The sequence below is a fragment of the Herpailurus yagouaroundi genome, unplaced genomic scaffold (assembly GCF_014898765.1).
Source record: "Herpailurus yagouaroundi ecotype Mexico unplaced genomic scaffold, PumYag 187, whole genome shotgun sequence".
NCBI lineage: Eukaryota > Metazoa > Chordata > Mammalia > Carnivora > Felidae > Herpailurus > Herpailurus yagouaroundi.
In genome coordinates this window covers 3,546,884-3,573,555 of record NW_024412418.1, presented here as the reverse complement: position 1 = coordinate 3,573,555, position 26,672 = coordinate 3,546,884, and the positions used below count along the sequence as shown (strand labels likewise).

The 26,672-nt window shown below is 50.3% G+C and overlaps 1 protein-coding gene across 10 annotated transcripts in view; it reads right to left on the bottom strand.

Moving 5' to 3' along the window:
* The window catches only part of SLC43A1 (solute carrier family 43 member 1), a 32,634-nt gene extending 15,134 nt beyond the window's left edge, over positions 1–17,500 (bottom strand). Inside the window, exons 1-3 of one of the 10 annotated variants that reach the window (XM_040495118.1) lie at positions 15,654–15,766; positions 13,341–13,538; positions 7,978–8,314 (exon numbers count right to left, since the gene is read on the bottom strand). Coding sequence is in view for 3 of the 10 variants with exons in the window: in XM_040495113.1 (XP_040351047.1) it covers positions 15,654–15,807 (154 nt within the window). In the remaining 7 variants the exon portion in view is untranslated. Of the gene's footprint in view, positions 1–7,977; positions 11,973–13,340; positions 14,762–15,653; positions 15,821–16,366; positions 16,648–17,134 lie in introns of those variants that run through there. The other 9 variants (XM_040495117.1, XM_040495120.1, XM_040495113.1 and 6 more) reach the window with 9 other exon arrangements.
* Positions 17,501–26,672: the final 9,172 nt, after the last annotated feature.

Genomic DNA, 26,672 nt, shown 5'->3' with positions numbered 1-26,672 from the left:
TACGTATGGCTTTATGGGCTATAAGGTTTCTATCACAATTGCGCAACTCTGCCACTGTGGTGCAAAAGCCTCTACAGACAAAATATAAATGGATGTTCCAACTTCAGCTCAGGTCATGATCTCATGGTTCATGAGTTCAAGCCCCACATCGGGCTCTCTGATGTCCATGCAGAGTCTGTGTCTGCCTCTCTCTCTCTCTCTCTCTCTTTCTGCAACTCCCCTGCACTCTCGTTCTCTCTCAAAAATAAATAAATGTTAAAAAAAAAAAAAGAGTCAAGACTTTTGATCTCAGGCTCATGAGTTCAAACCCCACATTGGGCAGTGCTTCCGTTAAAAAAAGAAAAGTGAAAAGTGACAGGTGTGATGAAGAGAACAAAACAGGAGGATGTGCCGGTGCCTGAGTGCTAGGAGAGGAAGCACCCACCCTCCATGGTGACAATGATTCCTGACTTCAGATATCAGGAGCACACGCAGGCAGCAGAGGGGTGACATGACCTGTGTGTTAACATAAGGAAGAACACGAGGAAAAAGTCTCAGATCCTGAGTGCTGGCCAACCAGGGCAGGAAACACCTTGGGCGATGGGGAGCTGCCAGGGAAGCTGGGGAGGGTGGCCAGGCCCGTGGAAGAAGCCTGTAGGGTTCAGGCTAGCCCCATCATTCAGTGATTGTCACCAGCACGGTTCAGTTCTCCACCAGGTCTGCCTGCACCAGTTATCTGCTGTGTGCCAGGCACTGTGTTGGGACAGTGGGCAAAGCGGGAAGGAATGCAAAGATCATTTAGGTCACAGGCTGCAAACAGGCGACTGGCAGTGGCCCGCACCTGTGTTTTGCTTGGCGTGCAAATTTTAATTGGGTGCGGTTCAAAATCGGAAGTTATCCCATAAACGCAGCACCTGGGTGGCTCAGTTAACCAACTGATAATCAAACTCTTGATTTCGGCTCAGGCCATGATCTTGTGGTTCGTGAGTTCAAGCCCCGCGTTGGGCTCTGTGCTGACAGGGCAGAGCCTGCTTGGGATTCTCTCTCCCGCTCTCTCTGCCCCTCCCCACTCATGTGCTCTCATGCGTTCTCTCTCTCTCAAAAGAAATAAACATTAAAAAAAGGAGTTATCCCATAAAAATCTGGCTTCTCTTTAAGAAGTCGGAAAATCTGGCCATTGCTGGAGCTGAGTGGAGGTCACCCCTTTCTGCCAGGTCTTGCCCCCTTTAAGCCACCCAAGGCATCACCTCTCTTTTACCCCCCAGACATGTGCCACCTTACACCTGCCTTACTTTATTATTATTATTATTAATTGATTATTATGAACTGCCTGGCCCAGTTGGCATCTGAGTTTGCAGCCCCTGAATTAGACACTGATTCTACCCCTCAGTCTTTCATCATCAAACGGCACCTTCCCTCACACAAGTCCTACTAGCTCTCGATTAGTTAACACCTACTTTGTGCCAGGCTTTTTCATACGGTTATCTGTTTCCATCCTCACAGCCTCCCTACCAAGTGAGTCCAATGACCCCCATCGTATAGATGGCGAGGCTCTGAGAAGCACAGCAATTCACAGCCACACAGCTTCTTACAGGAGGGCTTACACTCAAACTCAAGACTGTCTCCAAGGGCCAGCCCGATTCCGTCCACCCCAGGCCCCTCTGTCCTGAACACGGCGGCTCAGGACGCTTCCCGTGCCTGTGCTGGTGCTGGCGAGGAGACGTGTTCCTCCACTCATGGAGCGACACAGCCCAGGGGCCTGCTAGCAGCTCAAAGTCAGTCAACGCGTCTGTTGGTCTGGTTTATCCATCAGCCTCTTATGACTTTGACCAACACGAGCTGCCTCCTGAGGCCCCACCACTCTGCGTGGTTGGATAAAGCCGGACTCCTTGGATAAAGCCAGCCCAACATGCACTTAGAACTCTATCCACGCCAATTACAACAGACGAGGTCTTTGAAATCCAACTGCCCCGCTTTTATAGGCAAGTAATGTGATGGAGTGGGACAGGGAAAATGTACTGAGTTACTGATAGAGCTGAAGCCTCAGAAAAAAACCATGTTTCCCTAATTGTGGTATGCATAACTGGGGCACTCCGGATGAGTTAGGAGATGCAGAGAATGGAGTTTGATGTTTCACAGTTATTAGTCATTTCAATGTGTATCTGAAACATACACATATACATACATACACGAATGTATTGGAAAAACACGCATATATATGTATGTATGTTGGAGACATGTATGTGTGCGTGTGTGTGTGTATTAGACACATATGTATGATGTATGTGTAAGTACAATCAAACCCAACATTCCGAGGATATTACGCTTTAAACTCAGGCCAATTTTTTTAAATGGGTTGATGTAAAAGGAAGCATTAAGTCAATAGTTCCTAGGACAGAAGAAAGGTAAAATCATGAGGGTGAACTACAAGTGACAAGATCTGTGAAGCCCTGGAAAGCAGGACCATGGGCAAACATTCACCCCTGGAGCCACACAGAGCACATTCAAACCCCGGCTAGCCGTGCTGCTGAAACTCCGAGACTCTGTTATCCCATCTGTGAAATGGGATGGTGGTCGGCTGCAACCTCGAGAGGCTGGCTGGCTCCGAGGATTGCCGCGCGCATGCACACACACACACTCACAAAATGATCCCATTCTCTGAGTCTCTAGGGATGGGGAGCCCCTCCTCAAGGCCTGAGGTTTCACTTTCCTGCAGCTGACAGTCAGGTTCACCAAAACATCTGTAGGATTGGGCTCTAGCTGGTTGTCCTGCCTATGGCAGGACTGCTCCAGGAGAACTCTAAACTGAAGGAGGTTGGAAGTGGCTACACTGTTCCTACGAGGACTAGGAGACAGGTCCTGGAGTCAGATCTGGGGTTGAATCCTTGCTCTGCTCATTAGCTGTGTGACCTCAGGCAAGTGGCTTAATTTCTCTGAGCGGCAGCTGTCTCTTCTACAAAACATGGTTAATAGTCATACCTATATCACAGACCTGCTAGGAGGACTGAAGATCTATCTAGCAAACAGCAAAGGCTTGATGAGCTTTAGCCATTGTTTTATTGCTTGGGCACTTTTGCTGGATAAAGAGTAGTTATGTGTTAAGTTGATTTGCCCCTGTCTAAATTCTGAATAACAGAGCCCTCTTCAACCGTGACACCCCTACAGGTGGTTCAACCACTCACCCCAGGGTGTCCCTCCAGAGAGAACAAAAAACACTGAGAAGACAGAGGGTGTGGCCAGGGAGCCCAAAGCCGACCCTAGTGAGCACCTTGACCATGAACTCCACATTTGTTAAATGACAGCATTTGGTGCTCACATCGTTGCTCTGTGGCAAGGAGGACGAGGGGGATCCACTCCGTTTTACAGACTTAGAAGTGGAGATCCAGAGAGGATAGGTGACTGGCTTAAGGTCACACAGCAAATGACAGCAAAGCTGGGTCCGGCACATAATTATGACCCCCACCTGTAGTCCACGTGTTTGCTCTCATTTCATTTTCACAGCGGTCCCAGGGGGTAAGGAGTATTGGTCCCATTTTACAGATGGGATAACTGAGACATTAAGAAAGTGAAGTAAATATCTGAAATAGGTCTAGCAACACACAGAATTGGAAGCCATGCTGCCTAGTTCTTTCCACACACCGTGAGGACACACATTCCTGGTTTGATTGTTCTTGCAACCCTGAGGAGGGAGGCTGGGTCCACAATGAATGAGGCTTCAAGAAGCGGAAAGTAAGCACTTTCGATAGGGCAGCGTGACTGAGGCAAAGAGGGTACAGCACCCTCCCCCCCGTCAGCCCAAAGGCTGACGATTTAGATTTAGGCTGGAGTCACCTGAGGGGGAGGAGGGACACCTTGTGTCTTGCTTTCCAACAACAGACAAATAAGTTCAGAGAAAGTAGGAGGGTTCGCTTTGGTCACCTCTAGGTATCCCAGACAACTGGGGTCACACATATATTCAGCCTCTGGTCAACTCAAAACACCAAGTGGAAACTTCATACCACAGACAGAAATTACCCACAAAGGGCCCCAAGATCTCATGTTGATTTATTTTTGAGAAAAAGACAGAGTGTGAGAAGGGGAGGGGCAGAGGGAGACAAAGACACAGAATCCGAAGCAGGCTCCAGGCTCTGAGCCGTCAGCACAGAGCCCGAATCGGGGCTCGAACTCACAAACCGCAAGATCATGACCTGAGCCAAAGTCGGACGCCTAACTGACTGAGCCACCCAGGCGCCCCAAAGGGACCCTAGATCTAAATGTAAGAGCTGTAAGTATAAAAACTCTTAGAAGAAAACCTAGGCATAAATCTTTGTGATCCTAGATTAAGCAATGATTTCTTGAACATGAAGCAAGACACAAATGGCAAAGGAAAAGATAGACTGAACTTCCTCAATATTAAAAAACCTTTCATGCTCCAAAGGACACCATGAAGAAAGTGAAAAGACAACCCACAGGGAGGAGAAAAATCTTGCAAATCATGTCTCTCATAGGGGACTTGCACTTAGAATATAAAGAACTCTTTTTTTTTTTTTTTTTTTAACGTTTATTTCTTTTTGAGACAGAGACAGAGCATGAACGGGGGAGGGTGAGAGAGAGAGGGAGACACACAATCTGAAGCAGGCTCCAGGCTCTGAGCTGTCAGCACAGAGCCTGACTCGGGGCTCAAACTCACGGACCGCGAGATCATGACCTGAGCCGACGTCGGCCGCTTAACCGGCTGAGCCATGCAGGCGCCCCAGAATATAAAGAACTCTTACAACTCAATAATAAAAAAGCAAATAACCCACCTTAAAAATGGCCAAAGCATCTGAAAAGACATTTTTCCAAAGAAGATATACCAAGGGCCAAGAAGCACATGAAAAGATGCTAATCATCATCAGCCATTAGGGAACTGCAAATCAAAACCATAAAAAGAGAATATTGTATCCACTAGAATGGCTATAGTAAAAAAGACGAGCAATCATTAGTGTTGGTTAGGATATGGAGAAACTGGAACTCCATACACCACTGGTGGGAATGTAAAATGGGGCAACCACAGTGCACCTGGGTGGCTCAGTCCGCTAAGCATCTGAATTGCGCTCAGGTCATGATCTCACAGTTCATGAGTTCAAGCCCCGCGTCGGGCTCTGTGCTGACAGCTCAGAGCCTAGAGTCTGCTTCAGCTTCTGTGTCTCCCTCTCTCTCTGCCCCTTCCCCACTTGCTCTCCATCTCTCTCTCTCTCTCTCTCTCTCTCGCTCTCTCTCTCTCTCAAAAATAAATAGACATTAAAAAAAAAAAAGGTGCAGCCACCGTGGAAAACAGTCTGGCATTTTCTCAAAGTGTTAACCATAGTTACTATATGACCTAGCAATTCTATTCCTCGGTAAATACCTAAGAGGAAGAAAAGCATATGTCCACACAAAAACTTGTACCTAAGTATTCCAGGAGTATCCATAATAGCCAAAGAGTGGAAACAAATGCCTATCAACTGATGTACGCATAAATACAATGTGGTAGATCCATACCGTGGAGTCTTACTCAGCAATGGGAAGACACCAAGTCCTGACACCTGCTACTGAAACACCAGATGCGGAATAGAAGAGAGGCAAGATTTTATTCACGGCCGGGCCAAACCTGATCTCCTGATCTTAAGGAGAAAAGTGCAGAGAATGGCCCCGCACAAAGGTAGCAGTGAGCTTACATGGATTTTAGCAAGTCAGAGTACGTCATTATTTAGTTAACCAATTACAATTTACAGCATTTCACGGTAGCCAATTACATTGTGACACACAGACCGTTAGTTTTGGCGGGAACCTATCAATTTAAAGTTCTTTGTTCTAAGAGGGTTTAAAATGACCAATCATAGACACCTAAGATACCGTGGGGCAGTGAGTTCGTGACTTTTTACATGTTGGTCTTGCCTAGGCCAGATCTTGGTAGAAGGGGTGGGGAGCATTTTGCAACCTAAATTACCTACTTAGAAAGCAGGCGAAGTTACGGAAGCGAGATAGGGTGGTTAGTAATTTCCGATAACCCTAATAGGGAACTGCATAAGCTTTTATCTCAATTATTCATGAAAGGTGAGTTTAAGCCCAACTTATATACAGTAAGCTTTCTGATATCTTATAAGTCGACCTATTACATTCCCCACTCCTGTTCGTCAGTTATTCAAACCTTTGAATAACCTTATTCTGGCATTTGGGCTAGTGGGACATATGGGCTACGTAATACCATAAGCTTTATAGATCCTATTTTTTGATTTATGAACTGGAGTAGTAGTTTTATCAAACAGGGTCCTATAGTTATAGCTAGAAAGAGAAAGATAGGGGGTCCCGCAAGGGCACTTAGGAGAGTTGTTAGCCAAGGGGACCAGGAAAATATAGACTCATACCAATTTTGATTAATTTGTCTTTGTCTTTCTCTTTCCTCTAGTCGTTGTCTGACCTGACTCAAGCTCTGCTAGAGGATTCCTGAATTATTGACATAAAAACAGCACTGTTCCCCAAGGGCCATAAAAGCCCTCCTTGTTATAAAAATAACAGGTCTAAGCCCCTCCGACTCTGAAGTACCACCCCAGCTAAAGAGTTTACAGAGTCAGATGGTTTACCGATATTCCTTTCTAATTCTGATATATCCTGATCATTGTGTTTGCTTAGTAATTTGAAGTTCTGATTCCCTGTGATGAAAGCGGCAGTACTTACGCCAAAGGATCCTGCAACCCCCAGTCCTACAAAGAGGGGCACTAGAATAATAGAAATGGGTTCCCTCGTAAATCGACTGGGGAATGAAACCTAGGTGTTCTCTTCCTCCTTCACCTGAAAAGTAGAAGACCTGGGGTAGGAGGTGGACTAGAATGCAGAAATCAGACCTCTTGATTATAAGATGGAGGTTTAAACAAGGGGTTAAACCCAAGGAGCAAGCGAACCAAGTCCCAGAGGGCGGTACAAGGAAGTAAAGGGTACCCCCCACACGAGTATTATTTGGCAAGTAGATGGTGTTGTTACAATAAGTCAAATACCTGGACTGTTTCATCTGGTAATTTCCAGCATAGAAACAAGTCCCCGTTCCTTCTAGATCTCCTAAGGTGAGACTTGGGTTCTGCCCCCGGGTACAATGACCCTCTATCTGGCCATGGCTCAAATTCCTGACTTGGTCTTCTCTCATTCCCAAAGGGACCGGAGCACCTATTCCTATGTAGTAGGGGACCTAGGGTCCAAACACAGCCAACAATCCCAAGTGATGTTAGGGTTGGTGGCATTTAAAAACTTAAAGGTATAGTACAAGACTTTAAAGGTATCGGTCTCTCTTACTTCAGGTTTGTTCCTAGCGCGGGGAGGAGTCAACACAAGGGCAGCAGTGGTGGGCGAATGGGCCGTAAACTTAGCTGATGACTGGGCTAGAGGCCTGGGGGGCAGTTTTTCAGGGTCAGGGAGAGGGTTAATTACAGGATTGGGCCCAATGGGCGCTCTAGGGGTGATTCTAACTTTAAACTTCTGAATGGTGAACTCAGTGCCGGGATCAAGACCAGAAACGTATCATCTCAATCCCCATGTTTTCCCTGTATTCCATCAGGGATCTAAACCATTTTTGATGATGATAGTGACTAGGTGTTGACTCTCGGTCGGAAACACTGCTCTTGTAGACCGTATAAACTGATCCTTTTCAGTAACCCAGTCAGCTATGGTTCCACAACCCCATGAGGCACAGTGAAACTGGCCTCGTCCTTGACAGCCGGGGGGCCCATCAGAGGGACAAGCATAAAGCTGTACTCCTTTGAAACTTGGGCAGTCTGGGGTTCTCTGGCAAGGCAAAACTCCGGTAGCACCTTGATATCATGGTTGTTGTTTCCACTCAATGGGGAACAGAAGACACAGATTAAAGGTCAAGGCAGGGGAAGCGTAAGAGGTAGAATTTGCTAAAACCGGTCCCGTAGTGGTTTTGCTAACTATCCAACGGTACTGGACAGGGGCGTGGTAAGAACATGTTTCTCCGACCAAGGAAATTATTAAGAACAAAATTACCCAGTGGATTCTTTTACCAGCCGGACCTTCAAAGGATTTTCGGTCCGTTTGACAGTCCACTGTAGAGGAATGTGGTCGGGGTGTGCCGCTTTAATTTGAGAACGATGGATCCAGTGGCTCCGGCCGGCAACTTTCACAGCGGATGGGGTGGACAGGATGATTGGATAGGGCCCAACCCAGCGTGCCTCTCAATTTGGGAGGTGTGACGTTGCATCCAGATCCAATCTCCAGGTCCGAATCCTTGGTCTGATGGTTCGACTGCAGAGGGCGGATCCTTCTGGCTTTCTTTTACTAGGTTACGGATGGCTGGAAATGTACTTTGTAGAGCCTGCAAGGACTTAAGGAGATGTTGGTTTGAGATTTCCGCCCATTGTTCATCTCCCAGTTTTGGAAGCAAGGGAGGTGGTCTTCCAAATAGGATTTCAAAGGGGGGAATGCCTCTTACGTAAGGTATACAGCGTACTCTGAGGAGGGCAAAAGGAAGGAGGCCTACCCAGTTTTCGCCAGTTTCTGGAATTAATTTAGTCAAGGTTTCTTTTAGAGTTCTATTCATTCTTTCTACCTGCCCTGGACTTTGGGGGCGGTAGGCACAATGTAATTTCCAATTTATTTGTCAGCTTTTGGCCAACATTTTAGATATCTGGGCTATGAAAGCCGGGCCATTATCTGACACCAAACCAACAGGGATGCCAAATCGGGGAACCAATTCATTGAAGTAATTTCTTAGCCACTATCTGAGCTGACTCTGTTCTAGTGGAGAAAGCCTCTAACCATCCAGAGAAGGTGTCCACTAGTACGAGGAGATAATGATAGCCACAGGGTCCATGTTTCATCTCAGTGAAGTCAAGTTCCCATATTTCTCTGGGTATCTGTCTGCGTAGTCGCTGTCCTGAAAAATTAAACTTGGGAGATGGGTTAGTCTCAGCACAGGCTTTGCATCAGTCTCTTAGGCTTTGTACGATTTTATTAAGGTTTGGAATAAAATAGTCTCTTTGGGCCAGTTCAGACAACTTGGTTGCCCCTAGATGCGTGGAGCTGTGGACTTGCGGGAGCCAGGTCCGTCCTATAGCTTCTGGTATGAAGATGCGTCCATCCTCGAGGTGATACCAATGCTGGTCATCTCTTTCTGCCCTCAAGGTTTTTATCAGGCGTAGCTCCTCTTTGGTCTAAAACGGTTCCGTGGGGAGAAAGCGTAGAAGCAGCAGAGGCAAAATTTTAATCGGGAGAACATCTCTTTCTGCTGTGGCCTTTGCCGTTGCGTCAGCAAAGGCGTTTCCTTTCGCTCGGGGCGAGTATGCCTTTTGGTGGCTCTTGCAGTGTATAATGGCCACCTTTTTAGGAAGCCATAAGGCTTCCTTCCAGTAGGGCCAGGATTTCTTTTTTAATTTTCTTCCCTCCTGATGTTAACGGTCCTCTTTCCTTATGTAGAGCTCCATGAACATGGGCAGTGGCAAATGCATACCTGCTATCCGTGAAAATGTTCACCGTTTTTCCCTTTGCCCATCTGAGGGCCTGGGCTAGAGCCATCAGCTCTGCTCTTTGGGCAGAAGTGTCGTGCTCAAGGGATTGGGCCCAGATAACCTGGTCCTGAGTCACTACAGCTGCACCTGCGTATCTGATCCCATCTTTGACAAAACTGCTGCCATCAGAGAACAGCTCGAAATCCACCTTTGACACAGGTTGATCTCTTAAGTCCCCCCCTCAGTCCCATCAGAGTACTCAGTTTCCAAGTAATCATGGCGTGGGGCCTCTGAGTCGTCATCAGGCAGCAACGTGGCTGGATTTAAAGCCTCTGCCTTCAGAAAAGTGATGCATGGAGGGTCTAGTAGCAGTATCTGATCCTGGATGATTCGTGCGTTGATCCATCGGTCTGGTGGGGAGTGCAGCAGGGATGCTACTGCGTGAGGTTCTATGATCTGAAGGTCTTGCCCAAGCGTTAGTTTGGAAGCTTCTTTAACCAGTGGCGGCGACAGCTCTGAGGCAACTGGGCCACCCGGTGGCAACAGAGTCCAGCCGCTTGGACAAGTAGGCTACAGGTCGTTTCCAGGGGCCCAAAGTTTGAGTAAGGACCCCTTTAGCAATTCCCCGGATCTCATGCACAAATAGTTGGAAGGGTTTGGTAATACCAGGTAAAGCTAGGGCTGGGGCTTGGGTGAGGGTGCTCTTGATCTGCTCAAAAGCCCTGTCTTCTTGGCCTCCCCAGACCATCTCAGTTCCTTCACCCCCAGTGGCGGAGTACAGGGGTTTTGCCATTTCAGCGAAACCCAGTATCCAGAGGCGGCAATACCCAGCAGCTCCTAGGAACTCCCCGATCTGCCTTTTAGTTGTGGGTTTAGGAATGCTGAGGGTAGCTTGGATTCTTTCTGGCCCCAGCGATCGCTTGCCTGCATGCAGTTGGTAGCCCAAGTATATGACAGAGTCCAAGCAAATTTGCGCCTTCTTTGTGGAAACTTTATATCCCAGAACATCTAATTCCCTTAGCAGGTCCTCTGTAGCCTTTGTGCAGTTCTCTAAGGAGTCAGCGGCTAGGAGCAAGTCATCTACCTATTGCAACAGTGCAACATCTGGGTGGCTCTCCCGGTAGGGGACCAAATCCCTTCGGAGAGCCTCATCAAAGAGTGGGGGGAGTTTTTAAACCCTTGGGGCAGTCGAGTCCAGGTTAACCGTCCGTTGTAAGTTCCATCTGGGTCTGTCCATTCAAAGGCAAAAATAGGCTGACTGACCTTTGCAATCGGCAAAGCAAAGAATGCATCCTTTCAGTCCAGGACGGAGTAAAGGCAGTAATTTGGTGAGAGTTCACTCAGGAGAGTGTAGGGGTTGGGGACTGTAGGATGAATTGTCTCCACCCTTTTGTTAACTTCTCTGAGGTCTTGTACCGGCCTATATTCTGAAGTCCCAGGTTTTGGGACAGGAAGCAAGGGAGTATGGCATGGCAGAACGGCATGGCATTAGGATCCCAGCTTCTCACAAGCGGTTGATGTGTTTGGCAATTCCCTCCCTCGCTTGCTGGCTGATGGGATATTGCCTCACCCGGACTGGGGTGGCTGTGGCAGCTAGCTGGATCACTAGCGGTGCTTGTTGAATGGCTAGTCCAGGGGGGTTAGTTTCAGCCCAAACTGTAGGAATTGTCTCTTTCCACTTTTCTATTAATGGAGACGCTTTCCGCTCTGGTTTTTCTAAGAGTAGATATTCCTCTGATATAGGGCAGGTAACTAGAATGGCAGGTGGCGGTAGGTTCAAGTCTATAGAATTTCCGGTAAAGGAAATTTGGGCTTTAAGCTTGTGCAACAGATCTCTCCCCAGAAGGGAATATGGGCAATCAGGTATGAGCACAAAGGAATGAGTAATAGTCCCTTCAGCTAGGTCAGTGATTCGGGCACGAGTCTGCAGGTAGCCTTGCGCTTGTCCTGTGGCTCCCGGAATGTATACCTTTTCTTTAATCACAGGTCCTAAGGGTTCTTTAAGACCCAGTGTCAACCAGGAATCTGGTTTCTTTCCCTTCTATGTTGAGGGTAACCACAGGCTCCTGGGGATTCAGGGAAAGAGGGGAGCTGTGGTGGTGTCATTGTTCCTGGGCAACCAGGATGGGAGGCTTTTTGTTGGGGCATTCATCTTTCCAATGTCCTTCTTTCTTACGATAAGCACATGGATTTTTTTTCCAATGTTGCTCAGGGTCTTTTCTGGCCTAGGGGTTGAGGCCTTCCCTGTCCTTTGCTGTTGCCTGGGGGTTTTCCCCAGGCGCAACGAGGACTTTCCCTATTTCTTTCCCTTGCATAACGGCAGAGCTGTCCCTGCTCTGAAAAACTTGCTGGGCTATTTCTACCAACTCTGAAATTAGCTTTCCTTCGAATCCTTCTAATTTTTGGAGCTTTTTATGGAGGTCTGGGGCCGACTGAGAAACGAAAGCCATGTCAATGGTTTTCTGGTTCTCTGTTGCCTCGGGGTCAATAGGAGAGGATAAGTGGTAAGCCTGGTAAAGCCTTTCTAGGACATTCATTCGGTCCCTGGACCGTGTCATGAATTTTTGTCAGATCGGTGGGCTTTCGTGCCACTGCGCGAAGCCCCTGTAACAGAATCTGGCGATACTGGAGTAGACGCTCCCTACCGCTACCCGCGTTAGGGTCCCACTGGGGCGGCGCGGAATGGAAAACGTGCTCAATTCTGCGAAGGTCTGTGGGAGGCATTCCATCCGGGCCGAGGACCGCTCTTGTGGCTTCCCGGGGCACTCGGGCCCTTTCCTCCGAAGCCAGTAAGACCTGCAAGAGTTGGTGACAATCTTCCCAAGTAGGTAAGTGGGTGGTGAAAATAGAGCTCAATAAGTCAATCAGGCCCTGGGGGTTTTCAGAGAAAGGCGGGTTCTGAGTTTTCCAGTTGTTGAGGTCCGTGGTGGAGAAAGGAGTGTAGACAACCATCGGGCGTGTTGACCGCCGTCTGGACCGGGAGCCAGAGCCGTTTGCCTAAGAGGAAGGATGGGAACTGGGGCATCAGAGGACTGGTGTTCTCCTCTACAGAGGGCTCCTGATCTGGTATGTGGGGGACTAGTCAAAGGGTCTCCTGCGGCTTTGGGTTCCTGGGGAGCTAGTGGAGTCTGGGGAGAAGGAGGTGGTCTCTGAGGATCGGATAACAAGTCCCTTCCTTCGGGTTATCTCCTGAAGCACTGGGTAAAGCCTCTTTGAAGGCTGAGTGATGGGAAGCAAGGGTTTGGAGTTTGGAGGAGAAGAGGAAGGGGAGTGGGAAAGGGAGATGCCAGATGAGAGCTTTTGGCCCTGTTTCTGGCACCCTCTCAGCCAGGAAGATGGGTCTTCTAGGTCGACCCAAGTCACAACATATGGCTCCTGGTTGGGATGAACATCATGACAAATCCTGCGGACAGCATAAGCAAGGTTAAGATTATAGGAGCCCTCTGCAGGGGGCCAGTCAACCCCAGAGAATGTTGGCCAGTCCAGTTGGCAATATGTCCGCAGCCACGATGGCTTTAGGTTAAAGCCATAGTTCTTTCCTCTTTTTCTGAAACCAGAGAAGTTATTTAGGATCCATTTAAGGCGGGGGGGGGGGGGGGGCGGGCAAGGCTTGGACAAAGACTGACCCATGGCGGAGGTTAAACAGTGGGTCACACCAGAGATAATGATAGGTTAACAGGAAACGTTTAACAGGGCACACAGAGCACTGAACGTAAAACAAATGGTTGGGGTGATCAAGCCCGACCCAGAGGGTCCGAAGACCCAGATGGTGCTGGGGACGTCTCCACCAGATACCAGCTAGGGGGAAGTTAAGCCGCATCCAGCCTTCCCTCCTAGAATCAGATCTGTCCAGTAACAGAAAACAGAGAACAGAAAATAGAAAACAGGTGCCGCCTCGCGTACCTTGCTTAAGCCAGGTCTGAGAACGGAAGGCCGGGGCCGAGGAACGTCTCTCGGGAGCTCTCCCCTAGCTGTTCCGCTTCAGCCTCCGAATTTCGGGTGGTCATAGAATCTCGGTGGGACCTCCAAATGAAACACCAGACGCCGAATAGAAGCGAGGCAAGATTTTATTCACGGCCGGGCCAAACCTGATCTCCTGATCTTAAGGAGAAAAGTGCAGAGAATGGCCCCGCACAAAGGTAGCAGTGAGCTTACATGGATTTTAGCAAGTCAGAGTACGTCATTATTTAGTTAACCAATTACAATTTACAGCATTTCACGGTAGCCAATTACATTGTGACACACAGACCGTTAGTTTTGGCGGGAACCTATCAATTTAAAGTTTTTTGTTCTAAGAGGGTTTAAAATCACCAATCATAGTTAGACACCTAAGATACCATGGGGCAGTGAGTTCATGACTTTCTACATGTTGGTCTTGCCTAGGCCAGATCTTGGTAGAAGGGGTGGGGAGCGTTTTGCAACCTAAGTTATCTACTTAGCAAGCAGGCAAAGTTACGGAAGCGAGATAGGGTGGTTAGTAATTTCCGATAACCCTAATAGGGAACTGCATAAGCTTTTATCTCAATTATTCATGAAAGGTGAGTTTAAGCCCAACTTATACACAGTAAGCTTTCTGATATCTTATAAGTCAACCTATTACACTACAACCCTGGAAACATCATGCTAAGTGAAAAAAGCCTATAACGAAAGCCCACATATTAGAAGACACCATTTATTTAAAATATACAGAACAGCTCCTATCAGTGATGTGGTACCATCAGGCTATTACAAAGTATTGGACAGGAGAGGGCTCCCCCAAGCAGCCTGTCATTGTGAAGGCCAAATTCTTCAACAGAAGAGCTGAAGAGAAGATCAAGGGGTAGGAATGGCTGTGTCCTGGCAGCTTGAAGCCCCATGGAGGGAGGTCTACTAAAAGGTAACAAGTGCTTTTCAAAAAAAAAAAAAAAAAAATCTATTTTTGTCCCACATAAACCTAGGATTCTGCTAATGGGTACAGGGTTACTTTTTGGGGTAAAGGAAATGTTCTAAAATTGATTATGTTGACAGTTGCACAACTTATTGAATTGTATACTTTAAATGGGTGAATCATAAGGTATGTGACTTATATCTTAATAAAGCTCTCACATGTATTTTTAAAAAGCACGGGTAGAGGGGTGGGAAACAAAAGGGAAGCAGGAGTCTGGGGGTGATGGAAATATTCTAAATACCGATTATGGTGGTGATGGTTCCCGGGGTATACATTTGTCAAGCCTGATCAAAATGTGTGACGTAGGGGCGCCTGGGCGGTTCAGTCGGTTGAGCGGCCGACTTCGGCTCAGGTCATGATCTCGAGTTCATGGGTTCAAGCTCCACATCGGGCTCTGTGCTGACAGCTCACAGCCTGGATCCTGCTTCAGATTCTGTGTCTCCCTCTCTCTCTGCCCCTCCCCTGCTCTTGCTCGGTCTCTCTCTCTCTCAAAAGATAAAATAAAACGTTAGAAAAAAAAATTTTTTAGAAAAAAATTGTTTTAATGGGATGTAAATTAATTTTCAATAAAGTTGATTTAAAAAACAAACAAACAGGTGGAGAAGGCCGGAAGGAGCAGTGCAGGAATCAAGACCATTACATGACAAAGGGCAGGTCCTCTCCAGTTGCCAGGGAAAACAATTCAGAGGGGACCTGGACTCCTCCCCTCCCCTCAGGAGCATTAGAATTCCTACTTCCTCATTAGACAACACAAGGGAAGCCAAAGGAATTGAAATGGAAAGCAGGGTCCCTCCACAGTGCCTGGCCTGGAGGAAATGAGGCTTCTAGACTTTGTGCAGATGGTGATTTGAAGACCCCGGGCTCAAAGTCTTGGAAAAGGAGGGGCACCGGCCTGTTAACATTCAAGTGCACTTTGTAGGCTCTCCTTTGTCTTACTTAGCCTTATAGGAGTCCTGGTAAAACATGCCTCACCCAGCTGGGTGCCTGTTCTCCTTCTAGGGGTCTCCATCTTGATCTAGACCTGAAGCTGCCAAAGGGTCTGAATGCCCAGCACGATACCTGGCATTCGGCGAAGCCTAGATTAGACACACGAAGTAGAGGGGGCAAAACCCACCCACTCTCTAAAAGAAGTTTGAATTGGTCAAGAAGTGGGGCTGTCCCAACGCCTGCGCAGTGCTTGTCTTGGGCAGCCCCGCGTCCCGTCCGCTCAGCCTCGCGTTCTTTCCCAGCTTCCACCTTCCCCTTCTGCTGCCCCTGCCCCAGCCCGACGTGCCCTTCCTCTGGCGTACCTGAGCACAGGATGGAGTAGAAGCCCTCCTTCTGGAGCATGATCAGCAGGGAGCCCCAACCGAGGAGCACGGCAGAGAAGAAGAGGTTCTCCAGCATCGCGGTGCACGCCATCCACCAGCGCCTCCGGTACGCCTGCTGCAGCGTGGGGGCCATGCTGGCCGCGAGCCTGCACAGGAAGACCGCGCTGAGCAAACGGACCCCCGGCGGCCCCGGGGAAGGGTCTCGCATCCCGGTGGCTCCTGAGACCCCTCGAGCCTGCCCGCGAAGGTCCCAGGGCCCTGGGCTTCCCGGCGGGTGCCGCCGACCTGGCTCTGGGCGCACTGGCAGTGCCAGGGGCTCACGCGGCGCTGCGCTCCCGCCGGGCCACTATCGGAAACAAGGAAGGTCCTGTCTGAGCGCAACAGATTCCTGGCGCGCTGCCGGGCTCTTCCAGCCAGGCCAGAACGCGCAGAACCCGGCTCCCCGGGCCCAAACCCGCACCTCCCCAAGTCCCCAAAGGTCAGCAAGGGGCAGGGCGCGCTCTGAAGCCACCGCTGGCCAGCATCCGGCCGCCCGCGCCAGGAAGGACCCCCAGAAGCAAGCAGGAGGAGGAAGGGGAAGTCTGGGACTAGCCTGAGACACCCCCCCCCCCCATTCCTGCTGCCCCAGTAAGACCACTCCTCTCCTCTGGGGCCCGGCCCCCGCTGGCCCTCCGCCCTCCGCCTCTCCGCACCAGGCGTCCGGTGTCCCCGCCGTCCCTCGATCCAGGCAGACAGCTGCCACGTGGAAGGAGACCCGGGGCGGGCCCTCCGGCGGCCCCGGCGCCCCTCACTCACTCGGCAGGGCGCGGGCCACCACGCGGCGCGCATCCGAGCCAGCCCGCGCTCTCGGGTCGGGGAAGGGTGCTCGCGCTCCGGCAGGAAGTCCCGCGGCCGCTGACTTTATAAGGGCCGAGCTCCCCGCGGGCGGGCGGCGGGCGGGTGTGTTTACCAGAGGGAGGGAAGGAGCCCGAGCTCCCCCCGCCGCGGCCGCCGCCACCACCGTGGGAGGAGACGGGACACGGGCGGCGCGGGGGTGGGGAGCGGCAGGGGGGAGACGGATGCCGCGGAGAGGAGAGGGACGGGGAAGGGCAAAGGGGGGAAGGGCGCGAGGGAGGGGTGGAAGGCACCAGCCGCGGCTCCCGGGGCCTCAGTACCCTCATCTGTGAAATGGGGCTCTGGGTTCCGGCGCGCCCGCAGGTCGGTTCAAACTCCGACAAGAGTGTTGCTCCAAACTGAGGAAGTGCAGCCGAGGGGGCCGAGAGGAAGAGGAGTACCCGAGGGGCCGGAGGAAAGGGAGGGAGGGACACGCTTGGAGAGACGCGACAGCGAGCCGCGGGACCCCACGGGCTCGGGGGAGGGAGCGGGTTTTTTCTTGGGGAACCTGGGAGTGTCGGTGGGAGACGGCCCGTGGGGCTCTCGGCGGACCCGCAGCCGGCCCCCTAACCACACCCGCCGCTCACCTCTGGTGGGGGGAAGCGCGCCTCCCGAGGCTGCGGACGCCTCCGGGAGCGCAGCGCCTTCGCGGCGCGTCCACGCTCTGCGGCCGTGGTCGCGCGGGCCCAGCTGCGAACCGCACGGGCTATCGGACTTCTCTGCGCGCCGGGGCCGGGCCGCCTCGGGGACTCAGCGCCGCAGTCTGGTGTTCTTGCCTCCTCTGCCCCCTCGGAGGAAGTCGGGGAGCGGGGAACCCGCCGGGCACCCCCGATCCGCGAGACGGGGCATAGGCGGAGCGGATCCACGGAGTTAATACTTGTATTTACACCCGTCCCGGGCTGCGCCCCGAGGTGGGGGCGGGGGCTCCCTTCCCTTCCCCTCCCCCTAGGTCTAGTTTCACGCGCACGTGACTCGCCCTCTAGTCCCCAGATACTCCCCCGCAGCACACGCCCCAGCACAAAGAATTCCCACCCCCACCCCCGCCCTCTCCCTCGGGCCCCCCAGACGAATTGGGCAGCGCCCTCTGTATCCTTGGTCAAAACAGAGAACGACTCAGCTGGAGCCGACTGGCCCCGATGCAGGGCCGGCTTGGGTGGGGTTTTGAACTGTGCAGTTGGGAGTAGTGTTTTCTGAGAAGCAGAATGACATGGGTTTCCTTAGAGTTAGTCAGCTGGAGGTCTGCATCTGGACTTTGAAAGTGACTGGCCTGGCTTAACTTGGGCAAGTTGTTTAAACTCCCTGAGCCTCGGTTTTCTTCTTTGTAAATTAGGATAAGGGGGGCGGGGGGGGCGGTGAAAGACGACGGAGTTAAGAGTTATGATGCAGGTCAAATGCTGAGCCCGGCGCTCAGCGTGGGGTACGTGCAACAAGTGTTGATTGTTGTTACTGCTATTGCTATTATTATTTCAGAAGACCTGGGAATAGGATGCTTCCAGACACTTACTGATTCCTGGTAAATCTCCCCACCTCCCTGGGCCTCAGTTTCCTCATCTGTGAAATAGAGGGGGAGGTGTGGGTTAATGAGGTGAAGCAAAGGCCAGTCAACACTGATGTGAACTTAATACAGCGTGTTGAGAGTGGTAGTGGTGATATCCACAAAGCTCCGGAGCCATGTGAGCGACTGGCCACGAAGACCTCAAGACCAGGGGATCCCTTAATGGCCAAGCCACCAAGCCAAGAGAGGGAACTCACATTTGCTGAGTGGCTACTAAACTCTGGGCGCTTTCCAAACAAAAACCATTAAACCCTCAAAACATCATGGTCTCATTTCAACCCCACAGGGGTTGGGAGAAGGCTGGCGGCTGGAACAAGGTAGGTGGGGGCAAGATGTGAAGTCAGATCTTCCGGCTTTTAAGTGTGGCCCTTTCCATCCCTCTAGGCCAGAAGCAACAGCAAGAGCAAAGGCTTAGCAGTGAAAAGGGCACAAGGAGTTCTCTCTGGCAGGAGTGGGGTGTCAGGCTCTGATGGTTTCACCTTTTAAAACTCATTAGTGACTCGCAGAACTTCCCGATCAAGGTCCAACACCTTAGCTTAGCCTAGAATAAGGGTTCTAACCTGAGACAGTCACAGATCCCTTTGAGAATGCAATATGCAATGTTTTGAGCGCACTCCCTGTGAAAATGCATGTGTGACCAGGAACACATACACACATTCAAATTTCAGGGCTTTATGGACCCCTTCCGTGGGCGTTAGGGGTCCATGGGCCCCCAGGACTTTAAAGCTTGCCCTTCTTGATCCCTGACACCGGTCCATGTTTTCCCCTCATGGACTCTCAGCTCCGGGAGGGGGAGGGCCTGGCCGGCTGTGCTCACTGCTGTATCCCCAGCACCTAGAACAGCACCTGCACCTAAGAGGCACTCAGCAAGCACCTGTGGAGGGAAGTGTGAGGCCAGCTGGTTTCATACCTCCTCGCCTTTGCACCTGCTTCTCCTTCTTGTGGGCATGACAGATTCCCTTCTTCATTTCCAACGTACTCATCCTTCACAACTCACCTCACGTTTTACCCTTTTCTGGAAGCTGTCTGGTCTGCTCAGCCGGGGGGGGGGGGGGGGGCGCGGGGGGGGCCCTGCCCATGTATTCCCCCAAAACACTAGTCTAGCCTCCGCTGAAGCCCTCACACTGACCTAGACTCATTGGTGTAGCTGTCTGCCTCCTACCCCCACAAGCTATAAATTTCTTGAGGGCAGGTGCCACGTGGTAGGTATGTGCCTGCCACCTATGCCAGCACCCGGCAGGTAAACGAGCCCCTGGTTAAATGTGCTGGATAAACGAAAGGGGGGTGGGTGGGAAATGAAGCTGAAAAAGTAAGCTGGGGTCAGTCTGGAATGACCTCTGTGAGGCCAAGGACTTTCAGTGTCGTGAGATGGGCGACAGGAACTCCGGGATTGCATTTTCTTGTCTTCTTTTCTTTAAGGATGGCGATTAGATGTGGTCGAGTTTGTGTGCCTAATGAATGGAGGATATACTGGAAAGGAGAGAGAACCTAGAACAGTTGAGAGGTCTTAAAGCGACTCTAATAGTTTAGATTTTTTTTTTTTTTAAATAGAAGGGAACAGATCTAAGACACACTTCCATATCAGAATTGATAGGATTTATCAGCCCCCTTCCTGTCCCCCAAAAGGAATCCCTTCCTAGACTCCGTTTCCCTGACACTACCCATGTCACATGGGCTCTCCTGCTGGCTGCCAGCTGCAGCCTGCTTCACAGCTGAGCGGACCAGAGTACCAGCTTCGGAGGCACACAGGCTGGGGTCCTGATCCTGGCTTTGCAGCAGACGAGCTGAGCAATTTTGCCCAAGGCACGCACGCTCCTGAGCCCCCCTCTCCTAGTCCGGTAAGTGCTGGAAATGACAGTATCCAGTTCAGTATGTAAGACATGATTTCTTCTAATAAGTAGTTATTATAAACTTTTGCACGAGGAATGTAAATAGAATGGTGCAGCTGCTTTGGAAAAACAGTTTGGCAGCTTCTGGCATCGTTAACATGGAGTTACCACGTGACCAGCAACTCCACTTTTAGGAATATACCCGAGAGAACCGAGAACATCCACAGACACAGAAATCTGGACACAAATGTTCATAACAGCATCATTCGGGATCGCCAGAAAGTGCAAACAACTCAGTGGTCCGTCAATTGATGGATAAAACAAAATGTGTGTATACTAATATGCAATGTGGTCGTATTCGGTCACAAGGAATGAAGTACCAGTTGGTGCTGCTACCACAGGGTAGAACCCTGTAAGCATGCTGGGTGAGAGAAGCCAGACACAGAAGGCCACATACTGTATGACTGCACTTATATGAAATGCCCAGATTAGGCAGAACCGCTGAGACAGAAGTAGATTCGTGTGGTTGCCAGGAGCTGGGGGAGAGAAAGGTGGGAAGTGATTGCTAACGAGTATGAGTCTTCTTGGGGCAATGAAAATGTGCAATCAGAGAGTAGAGACGGTTGTACAACTTTGTCAGTGTACTGGGCTCCACCGAATGTTACGCTTTAAAATAACTTATTTTTAAGATTACTTTAAAAACTTTTGGGAGGCGCCTGGGTGGCTCAGTCGGTTAAGCGTCCGACTTCGGTTCAAGTCATGAGCTCGCGGTTCGTGAGTTCGAGCCCCGCATCGGGCTCTGTGTTGACAGCCCGGAGCCTGGAGCCTGCTTCGGATTCTGTGTCTCCCTCTCTCCCTGCTCCTCCCCCACTCGTGCTCTCTGTCTCTCAAAAATGAATGAACGTTAAAAAAAAAAAAAAATGGAAACAAAATTTTTTTAATCTTAAAATAAAAAGGGCACCTGGCTGGCTCAGTTGGTGGAGCATGTGACTCTTGATCTTGAGATTTTAAGTTCGAGCTCCATTGGGTGTAGAGATTACTTAAAAAATAAAATCTTTAAAATAATAAGTGCTCGATAATGACCATAAATGACCTTCCTCTTTCCTAACTTGCTCCTGCTCCGTTGCTGCCTGTGTGGGTAAAAGCGCTACCCTCCACCTGGTTGCTTAAGCCACAGAACTGGAGTTACCCGACTTTGCTCCCAGCCTCACCTTCCGCATCCAACCCGTCTAGAGAGCCTGTGGGTCCTACCTCTAAAGACCTCTGGTCTCCATCCACTGCCATCCCAAAGCCCAGGTCATCAGCAGCTGCCACCAGCAGCCCTTTCAACCTGGGCTTTCTTTCTCTCTTCTTTAAGATTTTAAGTAATCTCTACACCCAAGGTGGGGCTCAAACTCACAGCACCCAGATGGAGAGTTGCAGGCCCCACCGACTGAGCCAGCCAGGCGCCCCTCTCAACCTGGCCTTTCTGAGTCCACCTGTGCGCGTGACCCCACCATCCAATCAGAATGATCTACTGGAAATGCAGATTTGGGAGCACTGGGTGGCTCAGTCAGTTAAGTGTCCAACTTTGTGTCGGGAACTCACGGCTCCTGAGTTCAAGTCCCGCGTTGGGCTCTGTGCTGACAGCTCCGGAGCCTGGAACCTCCTTTGGATTCTGTGTCTCTGTCTCTTTGTCCCCCCACCCCCGCCCCCCCCACCCCATCAAAAGTAAATAAACATAAAAACACACACACACACACATTTGATCAGACCTTTCCCCTTGCCAAGTTTCCCATGACCCCTGGACAAATACACAAACTCCCATCAACACCCTCAAGTCCATCTGGGCCCCAACCTCCCTCTGGCCTCTCTCTTCTTATGCTTTCACCATGGTGACCTCTTCATGCCCATGAGTACTCCCATGTTCTCCCACCTCCAGTTCCTCCTGGGCCTGGAACATTCCCCTGCTCTGGCTATCTAATTCTTCAGATTATGATTTCATGGTCACTTCCTTGGGGATGGCACCCTTTGCATGATTCCAACGATAAATTCCCTTGCTATGTGATCTATGTGATAACTGAGCTTCCTTTTGATGAAACTCATCAAGTTGTGTCTGTTTTGTCTGATGGACTGTATGTGCCAGAGGGCAGGGATCCGTGCCCACCTTCCTCACCACTACCCTCCTGCCACTTAGCACGGAACCCACTGCGTACACGCTCCCTGCCTGGCAATTTCCTACTCATCCTTCAGATCTCACTTACCCACCATGTTCTGGGAGACAGCCTTCTCTGAGCACCCAGACTTGGGGGCACATTCCTCTACATAGGCCCACAGCCTCACACTTATCACAACTGCAAAAGCAACTGGTTTTACCACACCTTCCCGTTAAATTTTTTGTCTTTCTCTTTGCCCCAGCAGTTAAAACAGTACTCGTCACAACACTCCCTTCAGGTCAGCCCACAAAAATTTTTATGATGATCCCTAAAATTGTATGCAAAATTCTATGTGCATGTACATTTTTCTAAAGAATAATGGCTTGTGTTGGAGTTTCATGGGGGGTCCAAAACCTGAAAGAAGTTAAGAACCTTCCCCTGGGAGGGGTGCTTATGTGGCTCAGTCGGTTAAGTGTCCAACTCTTGATTTCAGCTCAGGTCATGAGCTCAGGGTTTGAGAGATCATGCCCTACATTGGGCTCTGCATTGACAGTGTGAAGCCTGCTTGGGATTCTCTCTCCCTCTCTCTCTGCCCCTCCTTGGCTCTATCAAAACATAAACATAAAAAAAGAAAAAAAGAACTGTCCCCAGGAGCTGAAGACTCTCTCCTTCAAAACAGCACTGCCAACCCAGACTTCTACTATGCAAAGCCATCCCCACTTGGATACAGGTTCCAAGAGGGCAAGGATCTTTATCTGTTTGGTTCACTGATGTGTCCCAAATGCCTGGAATGTTGCCTGGCCCATGCCAGGTATAGGTGTAGAAAGACCATAGTCTCAGACAAATTGTAATAGTTGTGAGAACTGTACATGTATTGGTTAGCTATTGCTACATAACAAACTACCCCAAAACTTAATGGCTTAAAACAATTTAGTATCTTGGTTTCTCCAGGTCAGGAGTCAGGGTGCAGCTTAGAGGGGTCCTCTGCTTCAGAGTCTCTCACAAAGCTGTGAAGGATCAGCCAGGGCTGTGGTCATCTGAAAGCTCGACTGGAGGAACGTCTGCTTCTGAGCTCACTCGTGTGGTTGTCAGCAGGATTCAGTTCCTCTCCAGCCGGAGGGTGCCCTCTGTTCCTTACCACATGGGTCTCCACAGGGGCAGTTACGAGATGAAGCTTGCTTCACCACAGTAAGCAAGAGGAGAGAGAGAGAGAATAAGAAGGCCACTGCAATCTTTTGTACCTTGACCTCTGAAATGGCATCCTGTCACCTGTGCTGTGCTCTGTTTGTTAGAAGCAAGTATGTAGGTCTGGTGCACACTCAAGGGAAGCAGACTGTACCAGGAATGAGTAGCAACAGGCAAGACCATCGGCCTGCCTGCCTATTCAGGACATTTCCGTGTTTTAGCAGCCGGCTCATCTGAAAACCCAGAAGGCACAGACCAACGCCTGTGGGTCAAGCAGATGATGAAAAGGGAAGAAATTAGTGGGAATTTTGCTGCCCATCTTCCAGCAGATTGCCACCAAGCATGGATGTAGGCTGACTTGTGAGAGCTTCTAAACTTTCAAAAGAAGGCAAAGCCCAGACTTTCATGAGACGTTTCCTGATTGTAAAACTGTGATAATCTAGCAAAAATACATGAGGATTAGGAGTTCCTGACTTTTCTCTATGGCAGAAAGAGCCTAACCCATCCCCCCCCCCCCACCTTTGTATGTTTGTTACCTCTCTCCTGTCCCCACCCTCTTGCCCCATCCCACCATTCACGAGGGCAGGGTCCAAGCAAATTCACTTTGGACCCTTTCTATAGCTCTTTGCATGTTACAGCAACAGTCAATATTGTTGAATGAAATTAGAAATTGCTGACCTGTATCTCTTTAAGGAGTGTCCCCTCACCACCCCAATCCTAGAGGGGTGGTTAAAAGTGGGCTCTGTTATCTGAATAAGCTGGGATCCTGGCTCTGTCACTTGCTTGTTTTATGACCTTCAGCAAGTTACTGACTCTTCAGACTTCAACTTCTTCATCTAGAAAGTGAGAATAACTGGGGGCACCTGGGTGGCTCAGTCAGTTGAGCGTTGAGACTTCAGCTCAGGTCATGCTCTCACAGCTCATGGGTTCAAGCCCCGCCTCGGGCTCTGTGCTAACAGCTCAGAGCCTGGAGCCTACTTCTGATTTTCTCTCTCTCTCTCTCTGCCCCTCTCCTGCTCATGCTCTCTCTCTCAAAAACATTCTAAAAAAGAAAAGCAATCAAGTGAGAACTGTACCTGCTTCTGAGTTGTTATAAGGATTAACTGAAACAGTAGACTTATTAATACACCACTGCCACTCACGAGCTATCCTTACTGGCTCCCTAGCACCTCTCCCCTTAATCCATTATCTACCATCATCTTGCATTTCCCACCCAGCTGGCAGCTGGAGAGAGCCTCTGAAATGCCAATCTGTCACTTTCACTGCCAGGGTTTACATCTTTCAACAGTTTGCTTATGCCCTTAGTAGGAGAAAATCCAAAGTCCTTAACACAGCTTCTCAGGCTCTTACAGCGCTGTGCCTGCCCAGCGCCCCCCCCCCCCCGTCTCATCTCTCACCACTACCTCCCTTTACACTCAGCGTCCCAGGCCTGCTGAAGCGGTCTCTGGAACGCTCCACACTTTCTGCCACTGCAAAGCCTTTGTAAGTACCATTCCCTCCAGCTGGAACCTCTTCTCTCCACTCCTACCACCTCTGTGATGTTCCCGCTATGCACTATCGGAATTTGCGATGTTCCTTGCTAAACCTGAGGGCAAGCACAAGATCTTCCTCCCGGCTCCCCTCTCCCTAGCACAACGTGAGCACAGGAGAGGCTAATAGGCATTTGTGGAATGGTCTACGGCAGTGCTGATCATGCGGGCAGACAGCGCCACCTGTTGGCCCACGCTTGCACTTCAGTACCTAGGGAGAAGCTTTCACCTTCCGTTCGCCACTAAGGTCAAGGGACATGGTTTTGAGGTTTCCCCGGGGTCTATCCGCAACAGACAAACAAAAAAGCTAACATGGAGTCCTTAATGTGACAGAGGCAGACACTTTCCTAAGTGTTTTAGTTATTAACATGATTCATTTTCATAACACTCAGTGAGGTAGGTACCATTAGCATTTTATGGAGGGAATAATTGAGGCACACAGCAGGTAAATGCCTCACCCATGATCACGCAGCTAGAAAATTTCACCCCAGACGGCCTGCACTTTTAAGCCCCAAACTCACTGCTTCTATCGCTTCCTTTGCTCGATGCCTAGAGATCCGGTGAGGTTCCATCCCAGGTACGCACCTTCCACCGTGAAGGCACTCCTTCCAGTGGCATTGGTGTCAACCAAAACCCCACCTGGAGTGACCCACACGTTCTGCAAGCTGCAGTTCTCTGAGGCACTCAGGACAGGAAGGACAGGAAGTCGAGGCACTGTCTCCTCAGTGAGGCGGCAAAGTGTAGCAGTCAGTCCTGGCCTCCATGTGACTGCTCCTCTCATGAGACCTCCCGCCAGCAACCACCTCTCTGGGCCCCCACTCCCCTATAGGACCCCTTAGCCCAGGTGAGTGGATTAGGTCAGATGTTTTGTTACCATGGAGACATTTTATTTGCACGCACGTATTCCATCCCTAGAAAGAGAATCCCAGGATTTTCCCTTCCGTGTGTGTTTGTCTTGCTTCTTCATGGTCCCCATTACGCCGGCTGAGGCGGTCAGTGCAACGACACCAAACTGGTGGGACAGGAGCAGATTATTCTGCCACTTTTCCGGATCTCTGAGTTGTCTCTCAGATCTGGGGCCGATCACTCCACACGTGTTTAACCTGCCCGCGAGGCTCACAAGCAATTCTCCCAGCTCTGGGATCATCAACGATTTCAACTTTGCCAACGTGACTATGCTTCATCACAATGAGGAACCGGACGATGACCCTGGAGCATGACCTAGTAAGAACCTGGCGCCTGCCTCTTTCAGCGTTGTTAATGCTCTCGAGGGTGTCGGCCAGGACATTCACGTGCACCATTATGGCAGCACAGAAAGATGGTGGAAAGAGCTACCTCGGACATCATGTGAAGAGTGAGGAGTGCAGTTTCTGATTCAGGCGAGCAGCGAATGGCAGTGGGTTTCACTCAGTCCCCTCCCTGATCACTCACGTCACACCCGAGGCTGGGCCCTTCACATGTTTCGATATTGCCATTTGGAACCAAGGGGTTGGCTGCTTCCTTCTCAAATCCCATCTCCTGTTCACTCACTCCTCTAAGTATTTCCTTAAGATCTGGAAAAATGCCTGCCTGACTCCACTTAAATTTTAAGCTGTTATTTCAACACATGTATATGGTTAATACTTACTGGGCACTGCCTGTGCCCTAGTCATTATTCTAAAAGCTGTGCACGTGGTACATCATTTAATCTTCCCAACAGCCCTACGACTGTCCCCATTTGACAGATGAGGAAGCTACAGCACAGGGAAGGGACAAGTTCGGGGTCACAGGACAAGTGGCCGACCTGTGGCAGGAACCTAAACCTTCGGACCACTCTGTGCTTTCAAACACCACGCTGGACCCCCTCTGCTGGTAGAGCCTGTGTCTGCTGCCTCTACCCCAAGTGCCGGCCA